Source organism: Amphiura filiformis, chromosome 6 (assembly GCF_039555335.1).
Source record: "Amphiura filiformis chromosome 6, Afil_fr2py, whole genome shotgun sequence".
In the NCBI taxonomy this organism is placed as follows: Eukaryota; Metazoa; Echinodermata; class Ophiuroidea; order Amphilepidida; family Amphiuridae; genus Amphiura; species Amphiura filiformis.
In genome coordinates, this window is record NC_092633.1 from 72062165 (window position 1) to 72086459 (window position 24295).

The 24295-nt window shown below is 36.4% G+C and overlaps 1 protein-coding gene across 1 annotated transcript in view; it reads left to right on the top strand.

Annotated features, from left to right (window-relative positions):
- The first annotated feature begins 4440 nt into the window (after window positions 1-4440).
- Window positions 4441-24295, top strand: part of LOC140155978 (unconventional myosin-VIIa-like) — a 43612-nt gene continuing 23757 nt past the window's right edge. Inside the window, 22 exon segments of the mRNA XM_072179019.1 lie at window positions 4441-4525; window positions 7290-7400; window positions 8329-8451; window positions 10066-10218; window positions 12766-12950; window positions 13905-14026; window positions 14531-14673; window positions 15019-15132; window positions 15811-16041; window positions 16580-16839; window positions 17196-17274; window positions 17777-17908; window positions 18279-18414; window positions 19205-19449; window positions 19941-20002; window positions 21503-21686; window positions 21846-22025; window positions 22367-22585; window positions 22855-22873; window positions 22876-22961; window positions 23396-23593; window positions 23845-24054. Of these exon segments, the coding sequence (XP_072035120.1) occupies window positions 7383-7400; window positions 8329-8451; window positions 10066-10218; window positions 12766-12950; window positions 13905-14026; window positions 14531-14673; window positions 15019-15132; window positions 15811-16041; window positions 16580-16839; window positions 17196-17274; window positions 17777-17908; window positions 18279-18414; window positions 19205-19449; window positions 19941-20002; window positions 21503-21686; window positions 21846-22025; window positions 22367-22585; window positions 22855-22873; window positions 22876-22961; window positions 23396-23593; window positions 23845-24054 (3099 nt within the window). The 5' untranslated portion in view covers window positions 4441-4525; window positions 7290-7382.

A 24295-nucleotide genomic window follows, 5' to 3' on the forward strand; every position in this document is an offset into this window, starting at 1 on the left:
TTGGAAAATGAAATAGATTTTTTTCATTTTAAATTCAAATATTTTTGCATTTTATAATAAACCAAATTTTATGTATCATTCTGTGCATTTCATCTTTTTACTGGCTACTGCAAGACGACTAAAAATAGTAGCTTACAAAAGATTTAAAATCCAATGTGGAATCCCCCCCCCCACACACACACACTTAAAACTCAATCAAAATAAGTTTGGAGAAGCTTGAAACTTTCAAACTTTTATTCTTATACACATATAACAAAATATTTTAGTTATTACTTATTAATCACACATTTCTTCCAACATGTTTTGGAAAAAAAATGTTATTAATGTCCTGGCATGGTTTGATTTACTTTCAAAAAACTCCATTTAGTAATTTTTAATGAAAATTTTATTTAGGTGATGTTCTTTGATATTAGCATATATGTTTACATTGTAAAAAATTGTCATACAAGCTGCAATTTGTGTAGCAGGTTGTCCAAAATGGGGGAGCATTTTGCTCTGCTACAATCGAACACTCTGTCCCGGCTAGATTTCCGCCCTCTTGAGATGCATTACATCTTTGTGTCACCCCTGTAGTAGCCTATATGAACACATGGAGCTATTACATCTTCTGCCAAGTCCCAGCTAAGTCTCCCCATTCCCCGGATTGTCCGGGTCCTGGGTGCCGGGATTGCAATTGCAGGCTTTGTGTTTTAGATTTTTCTAGGTGAGCTGTCAATAGCTCTCCTTGAAGGTATTGAGGAGAGCTATTCAAACTGCTCCCCTGTAATTTTTAGTTGAGTTGTTAAGGAGAGTGGTAGGGGAGCAAGGAGAGTTTTTCTACATTAATATCTGATAAAGGACAGCCAGATTCTAGCAGTTTTTTTCAGTTAAATTATACATGCTGTTGGGGACCTACATTGTGTAGGTCTCGGGTGGAGTCATAAAAAATAGCTCCCCTGATTGCAATTATGGGGAGTGACTTATAGCTCACACCAACATCAATTTGGGAGCTGTGGCTGAGTGACAGCTCTAGCTCATGACCTGTAGGCCTAATTGACAACCATATAAAGCCAAGCAAGTACAGTAGCAAATCTGTAGTTAAATTGCAATGTTACTGGAGCTGTCAAGTGGAGTGCCCTACACAAATAAATCTATTGGTTTAGCAGGAGTGTCACAATTTGATAATATTATTGAGTTAGGTAAAACAATGAACTTTGGCCTCTCAGCACCCACTTCTAACTTCCTAATTGATAAAGATTAATGGTTGCATGATGTAGTCAGTTCACTCATAATAGAGTTGGGCTGCTTCATTGGGCTCAGCTTAGTGGATATCAGATGGGACTGGTTTTTTTGTCTCGCCTGATAAGGCAGGAGACTATATAATCACTTTTCCGTATGTATGTGTGTATGTGTTTTGTGTGTATGTGTGTATGTGACAAATTTGGTTAAAGTTTTGGTTAAAGTTTGCTTTCCGCCTATTTATTCGGAGACTATGAGTTGCACGTTCCTCAAACTTGGTGGGTGGGTGCATCTTGACCCGAGACAGAACCGGTTCGTAATGGTTAGTGGGTCAAGGTCACTGAGGTCATCTAGGGGTCATCTGAGGTCAAATTAGTAAAAACTGTCGTATGGCCATGAAACTTGGTGGGTCCAGTCAACATTTAAAGCCAAATTTTTGGAAGGTCATTTCAAGGTCACCAGAGGTCATCTGAGGTCAAATTAGTAAAAACTGTTGTATGGGCATGAAACTTGGTGGGTACAGTCAACATTTAAAGCCAAATTTTTGGAAGGTCATTTCGAGGTCACCAGGGTCATCTGAGGTCAAATTAGTAAAAAGTGTCGGATGGGCATGAAACTTGGTGGGTACAGTCAACATTTGAAGCCAAATTTTTGGAAGGTCATTTCGAGGTCACCAGGGGTCATCTGAGATCAAATTAGTAAAAACTGTCAGGTGGGCATGAAACTTGGTGGATACAGTCAACATTTAAAGCCAAATTTTTGGAAGGTCATTTCGAGGTCATCTGAGGTCAAATTAGTAAAAACTGTCGATGGGCATGAAACTTGGTGGGTGCAGTCAACATTTGAAGCCAAATTTTTGGAAGGTCATTTTGGGGTCACCAGAGGTCAAATTAGTAAAAACTGTTGTATGGGCATGAAACTTGGTGGGTACATTCAATATTTGAAGCCAAATTTCTGGAAGGTCATTTTGGGGTCACCAGAGGTCATCTGAGGTCAAATTAGTAAAAACTGTTGTATGGGCATGAAACTTGGTGGGTACATTCAATATTTGAAGCCAAATTTCTGGAAGGTCATTTTTGGATCACCAGGGGTCATCTGAGGTCAAATTAGTAAAAACTTGCATGGGCATGACACTTGGTGGGTACAGTCACCATCAGCCAGATAATCGTGCCCAGCCGATAACCGCCAAATTCATTTACCGCTACCAAAAGTAATTGAAAAAGCAGGCGGTCGCAAAAGCAGGCGAGACTCGTGGTTCGAGAACCGCCTTGTTTTCTAACTTACTGCTTGTCCTCATTCTCCTTATGAATGATGCTTTATAGTACTTCTCACTACTTTTTCACACTGCCATATAACTTGAGCACTTCTAAATTGAAACATAGATTTTCAGCCATTCGGATGCAATGTAGCAGAGGCATGAACCTCAAGCTATTTAAACCATCAGATGTACCTGATGATTTTGACATGAAAAACTGTCTTTGTTAAATGCATTGGATCACAATGTAATTTGTGAGCTACATGTATCATGATGTACATGTATGTGTCATATGCATGCCTCTGTCGATCTGACCTGATCAACATGCTAGTCAGTGTGAATTTGATTGAGTACATTTGTATGCATATGATGTATTGTGCACTTTGCTATCTTAAGTAGATAGCACCTGAGACGAAAATTTAGGTATTTTCGTCTCAGGATAGCCCTACCTTTAATCTGAGACGAAAATGTTGTAAACATCACTCTTTGTTAATGGGTGCATTGTGTGTGGACATTTGTGATAGGGGAGATGGTATGCTTTCAAAAATTTTGCAGGCTGCAAGTGGGGGAGGTTTTCAACTTGACAGAATTTAACCAAATAATTATGTGACCATCCTGTCCCCACGAACCCAGTGTAAATTCACCAGTGCTTATTCAGAGAAATGGACCTGGGATAAACATTACAGAAATCAATAGAAATCATGGAATTTCAAGGGCAAAATTGATTTTTGAGCACATCTATTTCCCAAGCAGTTATGGCAAGTGATATATCATTTTAAAGCTTGTTTAATGGAGATTTCAACTGTTTAATAACCTAAGCTACTCAAAAGTGCGACTGTACACTGGATTCGTTGGGGATGATCACATATGGCAACATCTAATTAGTACATGTGTTAAAATTCATCAGGGATCATTTCTTTAACTGGATTGCAAATTGTAGACACAGACAAGCATTTGGGGTTAAAAATCTGGCAACTGACTCATGTTGACCTACATACATGTGTCAGAATTTATATAAATTGTATTTTGACCCTCACTTATCAGTTAATTTTAAAATCAGTAAATTGTCACCAATAAAGAATGGCAGATTGCAAATGAAAAGAGGGAAATTAAGGTGCCATGCAAAGAATTAGGTGTTGTACCAAGATTTGTGGTTTCCCAATAACACATGAGCTTGGTGATGATATGCCCCCTGTCCCCACCTGATTTGTGCTCTTGATGAAAACTTCCCTTATTCTGAAATGAACAAAGTCAACAAGCATTTTCCATGACAAAATCACTGCTACCGTATGAATGAAATTCAACGTATACATTAAACTAAACCATGACCACCGACTAAGAATATGTTTTAGACAAAATTAGTGTTAATTTATATTGCAGAGTCTTTTCAGGAGTTCCTCTCATTCATACTCTAGAGCTAGAATAAATGTACTCTTTTCACAGACATTAAATATGTAAAGTTCTTGTTAGTGTGACACTGAAATCCCGACTGAAATACACACATCTCCCAACACTAGTACAAAAGTGTGGGCAACCTCCTTTATGCCAGTTTGTGTGTCATTACAAATAAAATACATAACATGTTTGAATTATTTTCACTCTGGTCTATTTGCATGGAAGATGCTTGAAATTAACCAAGGTGTTTTTCTCCACCTATTCAACAAACTTTGGAAACTGTACCAATTGATTCAAAAGAGAAAAAGACACTGAAAACTTTGTTTTCCAAATTCTACTTTGATAATTCCAATTATAAATGGAAATGAAAATAGAATTCAAGTGAATATTAGTGTATTTGTGTGCATTCATGTGCATTGAGAGCATGACTCATTGGTTTTCGCGTCTGTTGTTGGCATTCTTGTTCTATTGTCTACCTGGTCTATCAATAGTATGGGGCGTACCCTTAAAGGGTAGTTCACCCACTTGCAGTGTTGCATACAGCAATCCTCTATAAACCCATGTCAATAATCATGAGCACTGTGACATATTTGCTGTTACAGGGAATAAAATACTTGAAAATTCAGTCATTGTGTGTGAAAGTTTCTGTGAATGGAGGTATAGTATTATTTTTTTTTTCATAATTTTCAAAGATTGTGCATTGGACGTGGCTTGGCAATTTTGCACTTTGACATGTATCATGTGAACTGTATGTACATTGTCATAGGAATTCAATATTTATGATGGTTGAATCAATACTTTTACACTTTATGAACATTATTATATTGAGTGATGCTTCCATCAGGCAGGCAATAGTTTCACAGTAAGGTCTAGGGTCCGTTCTTAGAAATAATCACCTTGTTTACATTCGATTGATTGATTGATTGATTGATTGATTGATTGATTGATTGATTGATTGATTGATTGATTGATTGATCAACAGATATATAAAATATGAACACTGCATTGATTGTAAAGATTGTCCAAATCATATTATTTGCTGGGTCATGCTGAATGGTTGATGAATAGTGTAATGCAAATTTCCAATGATAACAAACTTGTGCAATGTCATGTTCAGAGAGAAGTAAGCAACACTCAGAGCATGGAGATAGAAAATAATAACTATTCCATGCTCTGAGTAACATTGCAGTAGCTTTACATTTTAATATGTAAATGAACAACATCTATGTTGATATCAGGCTTGAGAATTTCCAGATTTAATCTTGAAACAATTATGCATTTTAAAATGAATATGTATATTTCGGTCTGTTTTGGGTGTTTTTGCTCAAATTGGCACACCTCTTCAGGCTTTGAACCATTTCCACACTTTTTTCAGGATTTTCTATGAAAGTGTAGTATCATGCTTGTGATATATGATGGTACATGTATATGTCTACAGGGAGACAATGATAATGAAATTCATGCCATAGGTAGGATTGTAAATGTTCCACAATTGTTTATTTTTGTATAATTTTGTTTCAAATGTTAAAATCCTATATAAAGACATGTACATGTACATTGTTTATTTCATTCAGAGGCAATTTACATGTATTCAAGATAATTTATTGTGACTGACACCCACTCATTGAAAATGAGTGTGATAGAAAGTAATAACACCCAAAATGATGATGAGTAGGCCTACATACAGTGATACAAAACCACAGTGTCTGATCCCGGGTGTCTGATAGACTGAAATAGGACATTTTACACTTGATTTAGATCAATGTTTCAAGAATCTTCTTTGATTTGTGTAAATTACAAGAATTAATCTTTGCTACCTGTGAACTTTATGAAATGGGGACAGTAATTGTATTTTCTGCATGTGTACATGATATCAGAAGATATACTGGCAATCATTGGTGCATGGTGAATCAGTCAGTCATTACAAAAGTACAGTGCTTGATGATTTGCACCAAAGGTCAAAGTGAGACCATATTATATTTCCTGGTTTTGTTCACCTGTAGAATTTGTTGTTCAATTTTAAGTATTTTGAAGGGTAAATGATATGTACTGTATTTGACCTAAAATAGCGTGGGCACTTAAGTTAGTCACTTTGGGGGGGGGGGGGAGGATACTTATCAAAAGGATGAAATACAAGGCAAATTTTGATTTTACACATATTTAAGGGGGTACTACACCCCTGTGGTAAATTTGTGACTATTTCTCAAAAATAATAACACACTGGTAACAAAAGTTATGTATATTATTGGGGCAAGGAATCCAATTACTACACTGAAATTTCAGTAACTCAAGACAAATGGTTCAGTATATGATAGGAAATGAGGTACATCCTAGCGGTACCTTATTTCTTATCATAAATAACGAACCGCTTGTCTTGGTTTACTGAAATTCCAGCGTAGTAATTGGATTCCATGCCCCTATAATATACAAAACTTTTGTGACCACTGTGTTATTAGTTTTGAGAAAAATGCAAAAATAGACACAAATTTATCGAGGGGTGTAGTACCCCCTTAATCATTGAAAATACAGTACATCTGAAGGCAAATTTATGAATAATATAATCTATGCCGGAAAGAATGGTAACTTATTTTAACATTTAACAGGATTTAGTTTTACAGGTACATTGGAAAGGGTGCGCTTAGATAGTTGTTACTTGAAAAATTCTGTAGGGGGTGTTTATTGAGGAGAACGCTAAAACGATATTTATAATGCACATGTTTGCCTAATTGGTGTACCATATTTGCTGACGTTAACGTTTCCATGGTTGTTTTGTGGCAGGTACATAGAATTAAAGCTATACTGCAACATTTCCATAAAAATAGATTAGTATTTCTTTTCCATTTACTGTCAGATATGTCCCCTTTTAAATTTGAGCTGAACAACTGAGGTAAAGCAAAGAAAATTGGAATTTACTACCAGCGCCGATGTCACCAATGCGTGTCACTCTGTCCGTCGGTCGTGCTATGGTATGACCCTTTGATATGTGTATGATCGTCCCGCACGCCATGTACATACTATGTTGTGAACTTCGAGTATGTGTTCGGCTAATATTTCCATCATAATTAAGTGATGGTTCCTGCAGGGTTTTTTTTTCAAAATCATCTCGGATTTTGACAAAACTACAGCACCTGAAGTCTTGATTTTTGCAGGATATATTAGTTTAATGAAGTACATCACCACCATGTAAAAAACACAATTTTGAAAAATATTGGGGGTATCCTCAGCAAATGTTACAATATGCCTTTAACTGTTGAATACTACGTATGGTACAATAAACTTGAATATATAATTTTAATGCAAGATCAAGGTGAAATCCTGAATACGGTCAAAATTATACAAAGCTACTGGAAGTACATAAATTGATGACATTACAAGATTAAATCAAAGTCCAATAACCATTTTATTGTTTGTTACATTACAGCCTGGCATGTTGACACACTAGTAGAAGACTGACCAGGAGTCGAACCCACCTAAAACTGGCTGAGTCTCAGTAGAGGTAGCACCGCCTGTCATCATGGTGGTTCTTACAAAGGTTTGTACACTTGTTGTCAAAAATTGGGTAAATTGAGCAAATTTAATTAATTTATTTATTTATTTATTTAATATATTATATATAAATATTGCACATACTAATCAAGACAAGGTAAATAGAATAAAATGCCAGTGAAAAGAATGGGACAAACAGGTGCAAAATCACCTCTAGGACCATCCCACCTTTCGATTTTTGAAAACAAATTATGGAAAAAAAACACCATCACAGCCCCATCCCAAATTAAATAAGCCTGCAATTTATGGTCTCGCTTAGAATAATGCAACAGCACACTTGTTCAGCACACAGAACACCAGAACATGTACACTGTCCAGGGCTTGTGCATAACTTTTTTCGCAGTTGGCCCACCGGACTACTACTGGTCAGTCATGCCAGCAAAGACATCATTTCGGCTAGCAATTGCCCCCAGACTAGTGCTAAAATTTAGCTGTGGTGCCTGACTATTTATTTACATTTGTAAATCTCTTTCTGCAATTTATAAAGGTCACAGCTTTAGAGAAAAAAGTGTTGTGATTGATAATATTGAATTGCAGTAAACAGAATGTGGTAACATATGTGATGTCAGAACAATACCACTGCTGATGAACATGTGATATTGCTCTAATTTGTACCATGGTGTAGTTTTCTAACAAATGTTGGTTAATTTAATTGCATTTTGCTTCTCTCTAAAGCTAGCTGATATTTTATTTTTATTGTTTATTTGAAAGCGACTTAAAATTTGCATTTTGCATGAGAGCAATTGTTTGTCTGTAGCCTTTTTACTCCGCTAAAGCTGATTTATTTTAATACACACTGGAAAAATTGTTACCAAAAGAATATTTTCCAGGGGATCTTTTAAAACAACAGCATTTGTCACAGTTCTTACAATATTTTAAAATATTATAATTTCTCTCTGTTATATTGCATACAGGGAGATTATGTGTGGTTGGAGGACCCAAGGAAGGCCAGGGGGCCTTCAGCCCAGGTCCCCATGGGAGCACAGGTCAGAATTGCAGACACAGGAAAACTACAGCTCACAGATGATGAAGGAAAAGTAAGTGGCAAATGTATTAATACTGCGTAGTGTCAACAACATTTGGTATGCCCAAATACTGCGTAGTGTCAACCACATCTGGTATGCCCAAAACTCCTGAACTGTCCCTTTTCCCCCTCACAGTACATGCAGTATTCGTTGTTAAAAGGTTGCAGTGCCGTCATGTTGCATGCACTTAGGCAATTACCCCTCAACTCAATTGCCTTTCTACCAGTGGCGTAACTTTGGGTCAGGGTGCCCGGGGCGAAAGTAGATCGGGTGCCCCTGACCAATAACTTGTTCAAATAGTGTTTCTGATCAAATTTATTTCATGTTTCAATGCACTTCGTGTTAATAAAAAAAAAGTTTTCATCTTGAAGATTCGTCACTAGCTGCAGTGACGTAGCTAGGGATTGTGGTGCCCAGGGCCAAGATTACAAGTTACCCCCTCTTCCTAAAACAATGTGATGCGGACGTGTGAAAATGTACATAAATACCACTAATTTGGTATAATCAAGTTGAATTTTGGTCTTTCAAATAAGAGTTTATGTTGGAATGCGCGTAAACCGACGAAAAATTTTGTGGAGAAGGGGGCACCCAAATGAGGAGTAAATGTATGTTGGGAAAGGTTTCCACTTCTTTCCTGTAACAAATTATTTGTGTCGAAAGCGTATCCGGGCCCGGGTGCCCCCTTAGCCTGGGGGCGTGGCCCCCCAGAGCGCATAGGAGTTACGCCACTGCTTTCTACACCCAGGTGTGTACATGGGTGCCATTTCCTTTGGTAAACACGATTCATTGTTTAGGAAGAGACGAACACCATACTAAACTGCTTTTGAGTATTCTAGCATTCCACATTAAGATATGTTGTCCACTGTGCAAAAAATTAAAAATGTGTGCATAGCACAAGTTTACATCTGACAATTTTGTTAGACAAATTACCCATGATCCGCAATTGGTTAGGTATTATGTAACTAACGAAGGCTTCGCCATAGTTATGCAATACTTAGAGAATAAAGGTATTGTTTTTAGCCGCTGTTGTGCATCTATCGTCTCGTATAACATGGGCGACATCTCAACGAGGCTAAGCCGAGTTGTTTTACGCCAAAAATAATGATGTCGCGTGTTATATGAGACGATAGATGCACGACAGCGGCTAAAAACAATACCTTTATTCTCATTCTTAAAAACTTCAGTTCAAATAAATATATTAATCATAAGTATACCAAATTCTAATCAAATTAAATCCTACATTTTACAAAGAGTTACCTAGGGCTTAGAATCGATCAGTCCCGTTGTTTCTATGCACCTCCAATTGGTACAAATAGCGCGTACTAGTATCGCGTCGACACGCATACGCTAAAGTGTATGATATTGTATCATATCACACAGGTAAGAACCAATAAGATTGCAAGAACATTCTCAAGTGTTTAAGAATAACCAATCATGGATTTGCTGGAATTTGTGATTGGCAGAATCTTCACACTCAAACTAGGTTTTTTTTATTTACGACTTTTATGCAGCAAAACTACACACCCCCACACTGATGATGTTTCAGGCTTTTCCGTTCTCGTTGTGATGTCAGCCCAACCAAAAAATTTTGTTCCATAATCACCTTTACATTTTCATCTTTTACAGGATCACTGGATTTCACAAGATATTGCGCAAAAAATGCGCACCATGCACATCTCATCAGTAGAGGGTGTTGAAGACATGATTCGACTGGGTGATTTACATGAAGCTGGTATCCTCAGAAATCTGCTCATCAGATACAATAATAATGAGATCTATGTGAGTATATTCTCAGTTGAAATAATATGAATATTATTATTATTATTGCGAGAATCTTGTACCAAATCACTTGGTGTCCCCAGTTTCAGTTTCAACTTAAATGCTTAAGGTTAGCAACTATTTTAAACTGTTGCGATTTGGTAGTTCACAGCATCTTGCGAATGGTAGTGAGCTTTGGCAAAAATTGCATTGATCATTTCATAGCGAGTGTATAGAAGAATTAAAATATCACAGATATACTTTTGTAGGTCCTGTGGTTCTTGAGTTATGTTATAAAGAAGGTTGAAACAACAACACTTTTGTAAAACGTACATAACTCATTAACAACAATAAATCAAGCAAGTTTTCAAAGTATATGATTTGTAGAATAAACTTTTGCAAAACATCAAAGTGCTATTTTTCAATAATATATTGATTTAGATTATGCAAATCGATTTTTTGGCTGCTTCGACCAACTATATACCTAGTCTTCTTCCCTTAAGGATACGATACACGATTTACCGACAAGTTGCTCATTTCGGAATGCGATCATGAATTTTGAAGGAAAAAAAAGTTTCCACAGGCTTCGATGGGACTCGAACCAACGATTCCACGCGTCATTGATTACCAGTCCCGTTCTTTACCGCTCGGCCACGGAGTCAGATGAACAGAAGAGTGTAATAATAAAAGATAAATTTCATAATGCTATCTTTAGCCTTTTGTTTACATAAAAATGATGCATTTTGTAAAGATAGATTGGCCGTTTTATGCATAAATAGCACAAATGTTTGGAAAAGGCCTCAAACAAATAATAAAGACACTGATACGATGATGAAATTGCATAAGTTGCAATTGCATATCTGCGTCGCAATGTTTTGTTTTGATTTTAGGTACTTGACCTTAAAATTTACGACGTTAAGACATTATCATTCGAAATCAACAAAAGATATTTTAGCAGTATATGGCCACATTGTTTTGAACATGTATGTGAAATAGCTTCAACAATGGTTCGCTGCATAATGGTCAAAACAGCCTTGACCTAAAAAAGGGCGAGAGGTGCCATATTTACGGATTCAGGCTAAATTCAAAATTGGTATAAAACGTTTGGTTTTTGATCGATTACAAAAAGTCATTTTTGTCATTAAAAGAAATTGTGTCTGGTGTGAATTACACTACAATTTTTATTCCTGGGCTCTTTGATTTCTTCAAATATTTTTATAATGATAGAGTGAATCCCCTAGCCCTCTATAATTATGAACAAAAGATTGCCTCCCCTTAAACCCATAATTCAAATGAAAGAAGGTTGGAAGTACGTTGTTATTCTTACACACTTACAACCTAGTTGCATTCAAGGGATAAACAGATATTTGAGAGATTTTGAGTTTTGGGCATATTGAAGTTGGATAGAAGAAAATTAGGAAATGTGCCAGAAGTTGGAACTTTTTAACATATAAAATGAACAAGTTGTGTAAGCTCACTACTTGATAGATTTGAACATTGATTTAACATGCGGTAAGTACTTGCCATTTATCTCAAGTGTCACTCAGCCAAAGTCCAAAAAATTGTCATTTTGTTTGTCAATGTTAAAAATGTATATATGTACTTGCAACAATTTAACTAGAATGGAATCAACCGTTGCAAATATATCTGATAAATATGATACACTAGATATTAAAGTCCAACTTGATATCAAGTAGGTACATGTATGGCATAATTTAATGTTGAACACCGCAATAATTGCAAGTGTATAAGAGAGCATAGTGGCATAGTATTATGTCTCCAGCTGGATGATTAGGATTTGATTCCTGCTGGTGACAAATTGATTTCAATCATCTGCTTTCAGTCACTATGTTGTGTTTTACAGGTGAAATATACAGCCTGCTTTAAATATCAGGAAAAAAAATCAATAGACACATCTTTAAAAGTAAAATGGGTTTGGTCAAAATAAGGAAAGTAAAAAAAAGAGAATTGAATGAGCTTTTTTGAACTCTGCCCAGTCCATCACTGATATGTTACTCTTTAACTATATTGATTCATTAGATGACTGTAATAGCTACTCCAGTTGAAATCAGACATCTTCCACACAAGGAGTGTAGATTTCAAATGGAGTCAACCATTTCCAAGCCCAGTAGATTCTAATTTGTTGCAATTATTCCAATTCCATTCAATTTCTTAAATAGGAGTAGAATTTAAAACATCCATTATTGCTCTCTTCCTAACTACGCAATAGTATTTCATAGAGTGTTGGGTTAGCAAGCCCCTCCATGGATAATAACACAAAAATGCAGGTTACTTGTACTCTAAATTAATGTGGATTGAACTATACATGTATAGCCTGTGTTTTATACCAAAAAAATCACAATAAACTTACAATTATAAACACCATTTTCAAATACATGTAATAATCACTGTATGGCTTCTTTAGAAAATAATGACCAAACTCTGTAAATTAGGTTCATGTGAGTTATGGACTGAGCAAGTTTGGAAAAGCCCTCCTCAGCTTTGAATTGTTTCTAAACAAAACATGTATAATTAGATGCAATTTTTAATTTGTGGGTTTGATTTCAGACATACACCGGTACCATCCTTGTTGCAGTGAACCCATACCAAGTATTACCCATCTATACCCCAGAAATAGTATCCTCCTACAAAGATAAGAGAATAGGGGAATTACCCCCTCATATATTTGCTATAGCTGACAATGCTTACTACAGAATGCTGCGTGGCCAAAAGGACCAGTGTGTAATTATTAGGTAGGTAGCAGCAGCCATTGACATGTGATTCATATGAGCTTTGCTCAATTTTGGTCAACCTTCCAATAAAACCCAATGAGATTGGTCTGGGAGAACTTGTATTTGGCCATAGAGGCATCTTAATTATAACAAATGTAGATAAATATTATGGGGCCATTTTAGGAGCAATGTGTTATTATTAGGTAGGTGGAAGTAGGGTGTGATTTTGGTAATTTTGTGCCCGGGTACCCAGCACATTTTTCGAGCGGGTAACCGGGCACCCGAAATTGCAATTCATGTCAAATAATAAGTAAAAAAAAATAAATTTCAAATTCAATGCATTTTGATATCATTAATAGAGTATGACATGAAAACTATGTATCAATTTTTGTATTAAAAACACAAAACAATGTGCAAAATTCAATTTTTTTTTTTTTTTTTTTTTTTTGATCCTAGCATTTAGGTCAAGGTCCAGAGTCACTACAAAACCGAAAAAAAATTTTAAAAAAGAAAAAAAAAAAAATTTTTTTTTTTTTTTTAAATTTTGGGTACTCGGGCAGGGAATTTCCTGCCCGGGTAATAGAATTCTCGGGCGGGACTCGAATTCCCGGGACTCACTCACACCCTTAGGTGGAAGCATGGATGGTGTGATTCATACCCAAGGAGATTAGACTAGGAGAGCTTTAGATTCAGCCATGTTTGTGTGTCACATGTGGAGGCCTCTTAATTATAACAAAAATATAGATTATAATCATGAACCAACTGTATAGAATGAAAAACAATTACAGTTGAGACTCACTTAGCATAATACCTTTGCAAAATGTTTATTTTTTAGCCATGAATTTTGTGTAAATGCTTTTGTCATATTGTAATAGTAATTAAACATAAACAATACCAGTGCTCAAAAGTGATATTTCATCAAGAGAAGGAGTGCGACCATCTCTTAACAATATTTTTGTTATTGCTTTCACCTAGTGGAGAGAGTGGAGCCGGTAAAACAGAGAGTACTAAGTTGATCTTACAGTTCCTGGCAGCTGTCAGTGGACAACATTCATGGATAGAACAGCAAATTATTGAGTCTAATCCCATTATGGAAGGTAAGATGGCTATCTGCAAATTAAATGTTTTTATTTAATCAGACACTTCAAAATCTTATCATAGTTATGACCAGAGCAACTTTAGAACAGTGGTCATCACTGTAACCAAAACCTTAACCTTAATCCTAACCCAAATCCTATCCGTACAACCTAGTCCTAATATTTTTATATAGTTTGATCAGCTCATTATCAGAGAGAATTGTTAGGCTTTTACCTCTATGAAGAAAAGTAGCCCAATGTTAAGAGTGATAAAACCTGTATGGTCTATATTTTGTGTGTTAAAAAAGTATAGGACTTCAATTAAAAAATTATTGAAGAATTTGGCTTGATGTCACAAGACAATTCTCAAAATAAAATGAATTGATATTTATGCGCGATATTATAAGGCCTGCCAATTACGTGCTGATCAAACTATAGGTGGCATTCCTATAGAGTATTGCCTTACATTAAAGATATGTATATCTATCCATTATGTAAACCTGACATTTTTTTGATCTTCTATAGCTTTTGGAAATGCCAAGACAATACGTAACGACAATTCTAGTCGGTTTGGTAAATACATAGAAATTCACTTCACTGACAGAGGGGTAATAGAAGGAGCCAAGATAGACCAGTATCTACTAGAGAAATCAAGACTCATTGGCCAGGTAGGTTGACAGAAGGCACCCATTGTAAGCCAGGATACAAAACAATGCATCAGATGTCAATTCGCCAGGACAAAATAGGATAAAAGACACTTTTCATATTCTTATGAAATGTGAAAAGGTTTGACTGTTTCAAGTTAGCATTTTGTTTCTGTACTGTGAAGGAAATTTATCTTCATACAAAAAGAGAAGACCTGTAATGTTGTACATTGTTGGACTAACACTTGATCCTTACATGTAGTTCAAGTTTTGTGATGTAAACATGATGCATCCGAGGTGTACACACATTGATATGTAGATAATTTTATCTTTTGAATGAATCCATTCTGATTATGTTTTCACTTGCAGCTACCAGATGAAAGGAACTACCACATCTTTTACTGCTTATTAGCTGGATTACCAGAGGATGAAAAGAAACAACTACAGCTCACAAAAGCTAGTGATTACTACTATCTCACTCGGGTTAGTGTACAATTTTGTGTTTATATTAACTTCATGTACTGGGATGTATGATGTCTTCATATGCTCATCATTGAGCACTTATTCTTGCTGTGAACTGTCAATTGTGATGTGATAGGCAAAATTAATTGGATATCGGAAATATTGATTTTGTTATAGTCAATAATATCGTCCTTTGTATTTTATTGTTTTGAGCAGCACTAAAATGGCCATATCTCTTAAACCGTAAGCCCGATTATGATGGGTTTTTCATCAAAATAAAGCTCTGGAAATCAGACTCATTTAGTTTGATCGCATCACAATTTGAGACTAATGAAGTTGCAATATTTTTAACATGAAATGCAGCACATTTTATGCAACTACATAAAAAAAGGAGGGCGTGTCATGGTGATTTAGGGACTGGTGACTGGTAGTGAATATTATTAATTGGTAGTATATGATGATGACATTCTTATTGCAACTTTTCCCAGGTACATTTAGAATTGAGCAAATACAAGTGTTCTATCTTTGAAAGGGGATGTTAAGCTCTCTGGCCTGTGTTCAGAGATCATGTGATAGGTTTCAAAGGTGCATTTTTTTATGACTTTTCTCCATTATCTAATATAGCACAGAGAGAAAACATCACTTGTTATTCAAGGATCGAATAAAGTTATAATTTATTGTATGTTTCTCAATTTACAGGGCAACTGTATTGAATGTGACGGAAGAAATGACAGGGCAGAATTTGCAGAGATCAGGTCTGCTATGAAGATTCTCACATTCACAGACTCTGAGATTTGGGACATTTTCCGTCTTCTGGGAGCTATTCTCCACATGGGCAATATACAGTACGAGGCAAAAGAGATTGCTACTGTTGATGGAACTGGTATCAGAAGCCATGTTGAGACAGGAAGAGTAGCTCAACTTTTGGAGGTATGTATCAATAATTGAACAGCACTTCACAAGTACTGGTATGCAACTAATAGGAAATTGCAATAGTTTAAGCATGTACTACATATTTCCTAAAAGGCTATATGGCATATTTTCAAGCCATAAATCTGTGGTATATCCAGACAGCTAAACATGAAAATCTTGAACTGGACAAAATCAGACAGGCAAAGTGTTTTTGGCCTAGTTTGGTCATTGACATCAATGTGCTGACTCTTTGAGGCAGCTATTTCAGATGCGCAGCTATGCATTGTTATTAAGGGATGTCTTCAAAAACCAAACACTGTGGTTTCCCTCTGGCACCTGGCAGAACAGGCAATTGGGTCTGGTTTCTGTTGTTTGGAACAATAGAATAGCAGTCAACCAGCGACTGGGTTTGAAGTCATCCTAAATGTGCTTGTAGACAGTTGCCAGTGCTTGGAGTGAACCCTTGTGCTTGAAGCTGGGCCTAGTCAAATTAGCTTGCATGTCACTGATTTAACAGATATGTGAGCATTGTTTCTTTCATCATCTTTCTTTACAGGTGAACCAGAGAGCATTGGAAGAGGCATTGACTACCAAATCCACCTTGGCCCAAGGTGAGGTGATCATCTCACCAGTAAATATCAACAAAGCAACAGACATGAGGGATGCCTTTGTCAAAGCCATCTATGGCAGACTTTTTATATGGATTGTGGCTAAGCTCAATGAAGCTACATTCAGAGAAAAATCTGACCCCAAAGGAAAAAGAATCAGTATCGGCTTGCTGGATATCTTTGGCTTTGAGAACTTTGGCAAAAACAGGTGAGAATAGGAGTGAGGGAGTGGGTGATTGGATGGGGTAGGTTTTTGAATGAGTGAGCAAGATGAGAGAATAAGTGAGTCATAAGTGGGTCGGCAAGCAAGTGAGGGTTGGTGGTTTGGTGATTGATTAATGAAGCTTCAAGCCATGTACAATTTCAAATGTGTGTATTTATTTTGACATCAGTTGTTTGCATGATCATGACTGACATCAGCTTCAAAACAAGTTATAAATGTGACACAATCTAACAAAAATGAGCTGTTTGTCACTAAAATTGATATTTTGGATGCAAGTAAAGTCACATTTCCAGAAAGAGTCTTTAGATGGGGTTATATTGTATCAATTTTTCTTTTCACAGTTTTGAACAGATGTGCATCAACTATGCCAATGAGAATCTACAACAGTTCTTTGTCAGACATATTTTCAAACTAGAGCAGGTAAGAAATGTATATTTGGATATCCACATCTTCCGAATGTCTTCCATGCTCAGAATGAGCATTCACTCTAACAATGGCAAAATGCCTTTGCTCTACAAACGAAAATAAATAACACTGCTGTCATCAATTTGTGTAAAGTAGTGGTCTATAGTATATATTGGAGTTGTTGGTGAAAAACCAACAATGATATGTACATCTACAGTTTGAGTTACTTAGCTGTTGTTTATGTTTAACAGGAAAATCCAATTCGCAAAAGGTATCACATGAGATATGGATACAAAGTAGCAAGGTTGATAAATCAAAATTCAAATAAGTAGAATAAAGCTGATGTACACAACTTAAATAAAGATTGAAAGAAGAAACAAAGGAGCTGTTATATCCTTATAACATGATCAATTCTATTTTATACAAACAATCTATAAAGATAATGATATATATACTTTATCCATTGTGTGAAATATTCCTATCAATTAATTTCTGCTTCTGTTCTATGTTTATGTAGGAAGAATATGATAGAGAAGGCATCAAGTGGGCACATATCCAATTTGTAGACAATCAAGAGACACTAGATATGATTGCAGTCAAGCCACTTAACATCATTGCCCTGGTAGATGAAGAGAGTCGCTTCCCAAGAGTAAGTAGAAAATTATTTGCACATTGTTTTCTCTTTGACAATCTGGGGATTTTTTTGCAGGCTGTCATTCATGGTGTTTGCCGAAAAACTAAATTGTAAAGAAGCAGTTTAAAGATTTTAAGGTCGTCAAATCGGTGGTCACAAATTGACAGAATGCTGTGAAAAATACTCATCCTGTTGTGTGGGGGTGGGATGTGTTTTAATTTGTAGTGGTTTGAAAAGAATTCAAGGTGTACACACCCAGAAGTAAAACATATTTCTTATGCAGCCTAATTGTAATCATGAAGTTCTTGACAGCACTAATCCTATCCAATCTGTACTTAATATTAATGACTCATAAATCCTAATGTTTCTGTGTCTTTAACCCCAGGGCTCAGACAAAAGTATGTTGCAGAAGTTGAACAAACAACATGGCAGGAATCCATTGTATCTGATGTCTCAATCTGCTCATGGTACACAGTTTGGAATCAACCACTTTGCGGGCACTGTCTATTATGAATGCACAGGTAAGCTAGATAACATATATATAATGTTTGCAATGTTGGACCAAAAAAATCTTAATTTCCTGCCAGGGGAGGTCATAGTGAAAATATAATCTGTTGCAAGGTTCCTTTTATGCGTAAACCATCGCGTATACGCTCGCGACATCAAGCAGGTGCATAAGGACCTTGTGTAAAATAATACACGCTGGATGGTTACCAGTACGCTTAATTTGTAAAAGGAAATCTGCAAAATATTATAATATTGCATAGTTTTTTAGCAAAATTTACAAAGAAATTCCAGAATTTTGGCAAATAGCTCAATTTGAACAGAAATCATTTGAGTTTCCAGTACATTATAACAGCACTAATTTACATTACTTGCTATGGGGTATAGCCACAAAATAGCTGCAGATGCAACTATCAAGTTATGTTGTTATCATATATGCAAAAGTAATAGTAAATTCTGTTTGGACCATTGAATTAGATTACTAAAATGCAGGCCTACTCCATCATGTCACTCTTTGAGGTATAAATAGCCTAATTAGATCCTCCAGACACATGTAGTTTTGCCATGCCCTTGTAAATAGTGTGTGTTTGTTTGCAATGAATGTTATGCCGATTAAGCAAGCATACAAAGCGATACATGTGCAAACGTTTGTGACTCCTATGCTTTAAGATCCCCAATATCGTTTGATTCCTGATTTTCACCAAAAATATTTGGTGGTAGGTGCACAATTTTGTTCCCTGTCAGTGGCAATCCAACATGGCAGATTATCCATAGAAATTGTATCGAGTGTGGCCTTTTTTTCTTCAGGTTTTCTGGACAAGAACCGAGACACCTTCAATCCAGACTTTGTGCAGTTGATTGACACATCTGGCAACAAGTACTTAAAGATGCTCTTCAAAGCAGACATCAAAGCATCAGGAGATACACGCAAGAAGCCCCCTACTTTGGGAGCTCAATTCAAGAAGTCCCTGGATGCACTGATGAATACTCTTGGAGCATGCCAGCCGTTCTTTGTGAGGTGCATCAAACCAAATGAACTCAAGAAACCTATTGTAAGTGGTCCATTTCTTTATTGTGTCTACGTTGTTGGCTTTATGGATGATATCAGTATTGCATTTCTGATTAGGCATATTATGAGTTGAAAGTTGCATTCCTGTGACTTTTCCATTGAACTGTATGTAATATTATTATAACGCTAGCATGCAAAATGTGAGCTACATCTTAATGTCATGAAAACCTGTGGAAACACCAAATCATCACTTAAAATTGCAACAAGAAATATTAGGAAGAACTGGATGGGGGATGCTTTGACTTCATCATATGCTGCTTTCACATAGGTTAAACAACCTTGATACCCATTCCTACATGTACCATGCTGTTATCCTTTTGATATGAGAGGCAAAAAAATAACACATTTGGGCTAACAAAAGCCAAACAAAAATCTTTCAGCCCTAATATTTTGCACTGAGACATTTCTTAGCATAATGAAATATACATATATGATATGATGATTATTATTTTCTGAAATTGTCTTACATTATAGATATTTGAGAGGGAACTTGTCTGCAGACAGCTGCGGTACTCAGGAATGATGGAGACAATTAGGTATGTTTTTAAGGCAAAATATGAAAAAAGTAGCTAGGATAACATATCTCTCAAATTCTACCTGTTGGTCATCAGATGATCATGATGTTGTGCATAAAATTTCAGGTGCACATACATGTATAGCAACCAGCTTTACCAAGAGAAAACATAGCAAATGTCGGTGTTTTATGCCTTATCCTCTCTGTATGACGTCAGCCCAACTAATAGTAGGGATGCCCACTGTCAATACAGTTTCCACTAGAATGATTTTTCGTTCACTGTGTGCGTGGACTCACACACGTATTGTCTATGGAGAAACTGATCGATACAAGAAATCCCAGGCCTGTTAAATGGCATACATGACTTGTTTTGATCCAAATGTAGGCCTATATCAGGGTGTTTCAAGAAATTCCTGATTCCACCAGAAAACATTAACCAAACTTTTTCCTGTTTGGTCAGTAAATAGAGAGGACCTTCCTTCATGAAGAGATCAACTTTTTTTATTGAAAAATTTAATGAGATGAGAACTACAACAGGTTGAAGTGACACCATTCCGTTCATCAGGTGTTCAATTCGTAATTATCTCCGAATTTGGAGTGAATCAGACAAGCAAACTTACATACTCATAAAATTTAACTATTTATGAAGACAAAATGTGTAGGATGTTAAGAAATTTAAGAATGTTTAAGCCTACTGCATGGCCCATCTCAAATCATGCACTTCCCGTGCACTTCTCACTACCATGTCCATTTCATATGCTATCCATGATAATCCATCATGGCTTCCATGCACACACAGTGTATTGCTCAATGTAGTAAAGATAACCTTTGAGTTGGAGCAAATTTCTCAAAATTGGTAGTGGTTAATGTTACCAAACTTATGCCATGATGAAATATAATAATTTTGGAAGATAAAATGTGCTGACCTTAAAAGATTGAACAATGTTTAAGACTACCGCTTTTCATTTGAAATAATGCACTTATTGTTCATCTCCTCTATGGAGATATTTTCCATGGCGGCCATCTATGACTATGCTTGAGGTTTCACCAAACAAACCATGGGTTTTGAGGTCTTATATTTTTTGTTGTATGTCAACAAAATCGATTAAATTTTCAGGATGATCTTATTTTCATGTTGTTATAAGCAAATATAATGTTCCAGATAAGCTAGTTAATAAATACATTAAGAAAAAGTACCTTAAAGTTGCACTTTCTGTTAGTATTCCTTTTTGGACTTTAACTTTTTAACATGTTCTAGCAGCCCTATATAAAACCGTGACACTCGAAAGGCCATATCTCTGGAATGAAACGTCCGATTAAGATTATTTAAACGCCAAAATATTTCTTTCATCAATTCCCAGCCAATAAGTTAGGTCTGAATCAATTTAAAAGTACTTCAATTTTTAGTGGACATGCCTACTAATAGAATATAAATTAACAAGAACAGAAATAATATGTAGCAGACTTTGCTAAAAAGTTATTTTGCTGTCATTAATGCTCGTTTGCTATGTCTTTGGTGCAGAATTCGACGTGCTGGGTATCCCATCCGACACACATTCAAAGAGTTTGTGGATCGCTATCGTATGCTTTGTCCGGGCATGAAGCCTTCACACATGGAGGACTGCAAGTCTGGTAGCCAGAAGATCTGTAAGATTGCTCTAAACAACGAAGACTGGCAGCTGGGTCATCACAAAGTCTTTCTCAAAGTAAGAAGACATTTGTTTGTTTACTGTATACTTGTTTCTGTGAAGAATCAAGCCAATCAAATTTTCAGGGAAAGTTGAATTGTCATGTAGTTGTAATGTCTATAGTAAAACAGTAGAATAGTTGACTCATGTTTTGCTGGTACCCAATTGTTTCCCTAGGATGCTCATGATCTGATGCTGGAGCAAGCCAGAGACCAGGCGCTAACTGACAAATGTGTGCTGATACAAAAGGTTGTGAGGGGATGGTTCTACCGGAGACGATTCATACAGATGAAACGGAGTTGCACTGTAATACAGAAGGCATGGAGGAAATTTGCACAGAGGATACGATATCTCAAGGTTAGATATTGTATAGTGGGACATTTTAACTGTATTATTTTTTTTAGTGAATTTGCGGTATATTGTATCGGTGGTCATAAATATTATTGAAGGCTTTTAAATATACAGGTCTGATGTGAACCACAAAAAAACCCATAAAAATAAAAAACCTCATTGCCCATGTACATAAATTGTACCCAGGTTGAATGTGTGGGCCTGTAATTGCAAATTATTCAGATAAATAATATCAATATCTATAATGGTACAGTAATAAAACAAACAGTCTCAAAACTTCCTGCTGTGTAGCGTGTGAAACTGCATTTAGATAATAATAAATGATTAATCGTTGTGTATCTTAACAGATGAAACGAGGCTACCTGCGATTGCAAGCTGTTATACGAGGGCGGATTTTGACATACAAGTATCAGTTCATGCGGAAGCGCATTGCTAGCTTTCAAGCTAAGTGTCGTGGCTTCCTAATCCGCAGACAGACCCAGCGTTACCTTGGTGGGGTGGTCAAAGTACAAGCTTACTTCCGTATGGTGCTAGCTCGAAGGAAATACCGAAAGCAAATTGTGGAGGTGAGTATGCGATACCTTTTCCACACTCAAGTCAAAGATGGTAGAATGGGTAATGTGTAGTAACCTTTTGTAAGGCTAGATACTCAGTTACTACTGGAAGACATTGCATCAAACGCAGGCTCAAACCATGTGCTCATGTTTTTCTATTAGTCTGGATAAAGTTTTAATGAACCATCTGATGACCTCCTGATTCTGGAAAATCGCCTCCCTCAAGAATTTGTATCCTACTAACAAGATATAAGAGACGTTTTTCATTGATTTTTCCTTAGTACCGAGCCCGCATGGAAGCTGACGAATCCGTAAACAAGAGGAAGCAAAACTGAGAAAGCAGCTGGGTGCTAAAAAAGCCAAAGAAGAGGCTGAAAGACGCATGCAGGTAACCCACAATAGGTTTAAACTATTTCACCTCTTGAGCAACTAATTTTTCGGAGCAGAAGAAAAATAAATTGATACCAGCTATGATAAGGAGTACGAACATAATATGAACATAAACACTACATACAAGGATGTGCCATTCCAGTAGTAGTTTGCTTTTCTTAGACCTGGGTCTGATTTCGTGCTGACAAATCTCTAGATACAGACAGGTCCGTATTATTTAGAAAAGTGCCAAATATTTTGAAAAATTTGTCTCTAGTTGGAGCAAAATCAGTAGAAATGGGTACCCTCTTCAAGAAAAATCACCAAAATGGGTTTGGGTTTTGAGACCTCATCAGTGCACCTACTGTCCACCAAATGTTAATACCCCACTTACACACAATCTCAGCATTTTATATATATTGCATATCATGGACTTTTGTTTTCTCAAATCAGCAACGTATCGAGGACATGAAGCGTGAGGAAGAGAATAGAGAACAGCGTGAAAAGGAAGAGCGTCAAGCCAAGGTGGCTGCCATAGCAGATGCTGAAAGACGTCGCAATGAGGATAGGACGGATGCAGAGGTTGTTGATGAAATCTTTGGAGCGATTGTGGATGGAGATGGAGCAGGCTCAGGACCCAGAGGATTTGAGGTGAGAAACATCAATAACCTGCCTGCAGAAATATTGCTTTATCTACTATCTGCTATTGTTGTTATTGATTTGACGGAATGAAAGTCTATCAAGTGATAGAAGTCTATCAAGTACAGTTTCAACTATTTTGTATTTTCCGCATGTTGCATAAATACTATTTTGAAACCAAGCTAGAAAAGTTACTTTTCTGCTATTATTTTGCCTCCATAATGTTGGTCAACTTATTTTCTATCTCTTGCCACCTGTGACAGGATTTTGAGGCGTCTCGTGCAGATGCTCTACAAAGAGGTCCAGATGATACAACGCTAAGATTGACAGCACCGGATGTAGAGGAAGACATCTCACAGTATAAATTCAACAAGTTTGCAGCAACATATTTCCAATCTGGAGGCACTCCATCCTTCATTAAGAGACCCATTAAGAACCCGCTGCTAGATCTGAAAAATGAAGGGGATCGACAGGTGAGTAATTGTTCGCAAATAAATCAATATTTGTATCCCAAGATATATATACAATACGGGAAACATGTCTAATTGGTTTTGTTTGGCCTGGGATCAGACACTTTGAGTAATATCCACATTGGGGTGTATTTTGGTGATGTTGGATGTAAAATGTTAGACCAAAATGGTAGTAGAAAAAGTTCTTTGCCCAACAACATTATATCTATATCATTATCAGTTTATTGTTTACCAGAGATTTCTG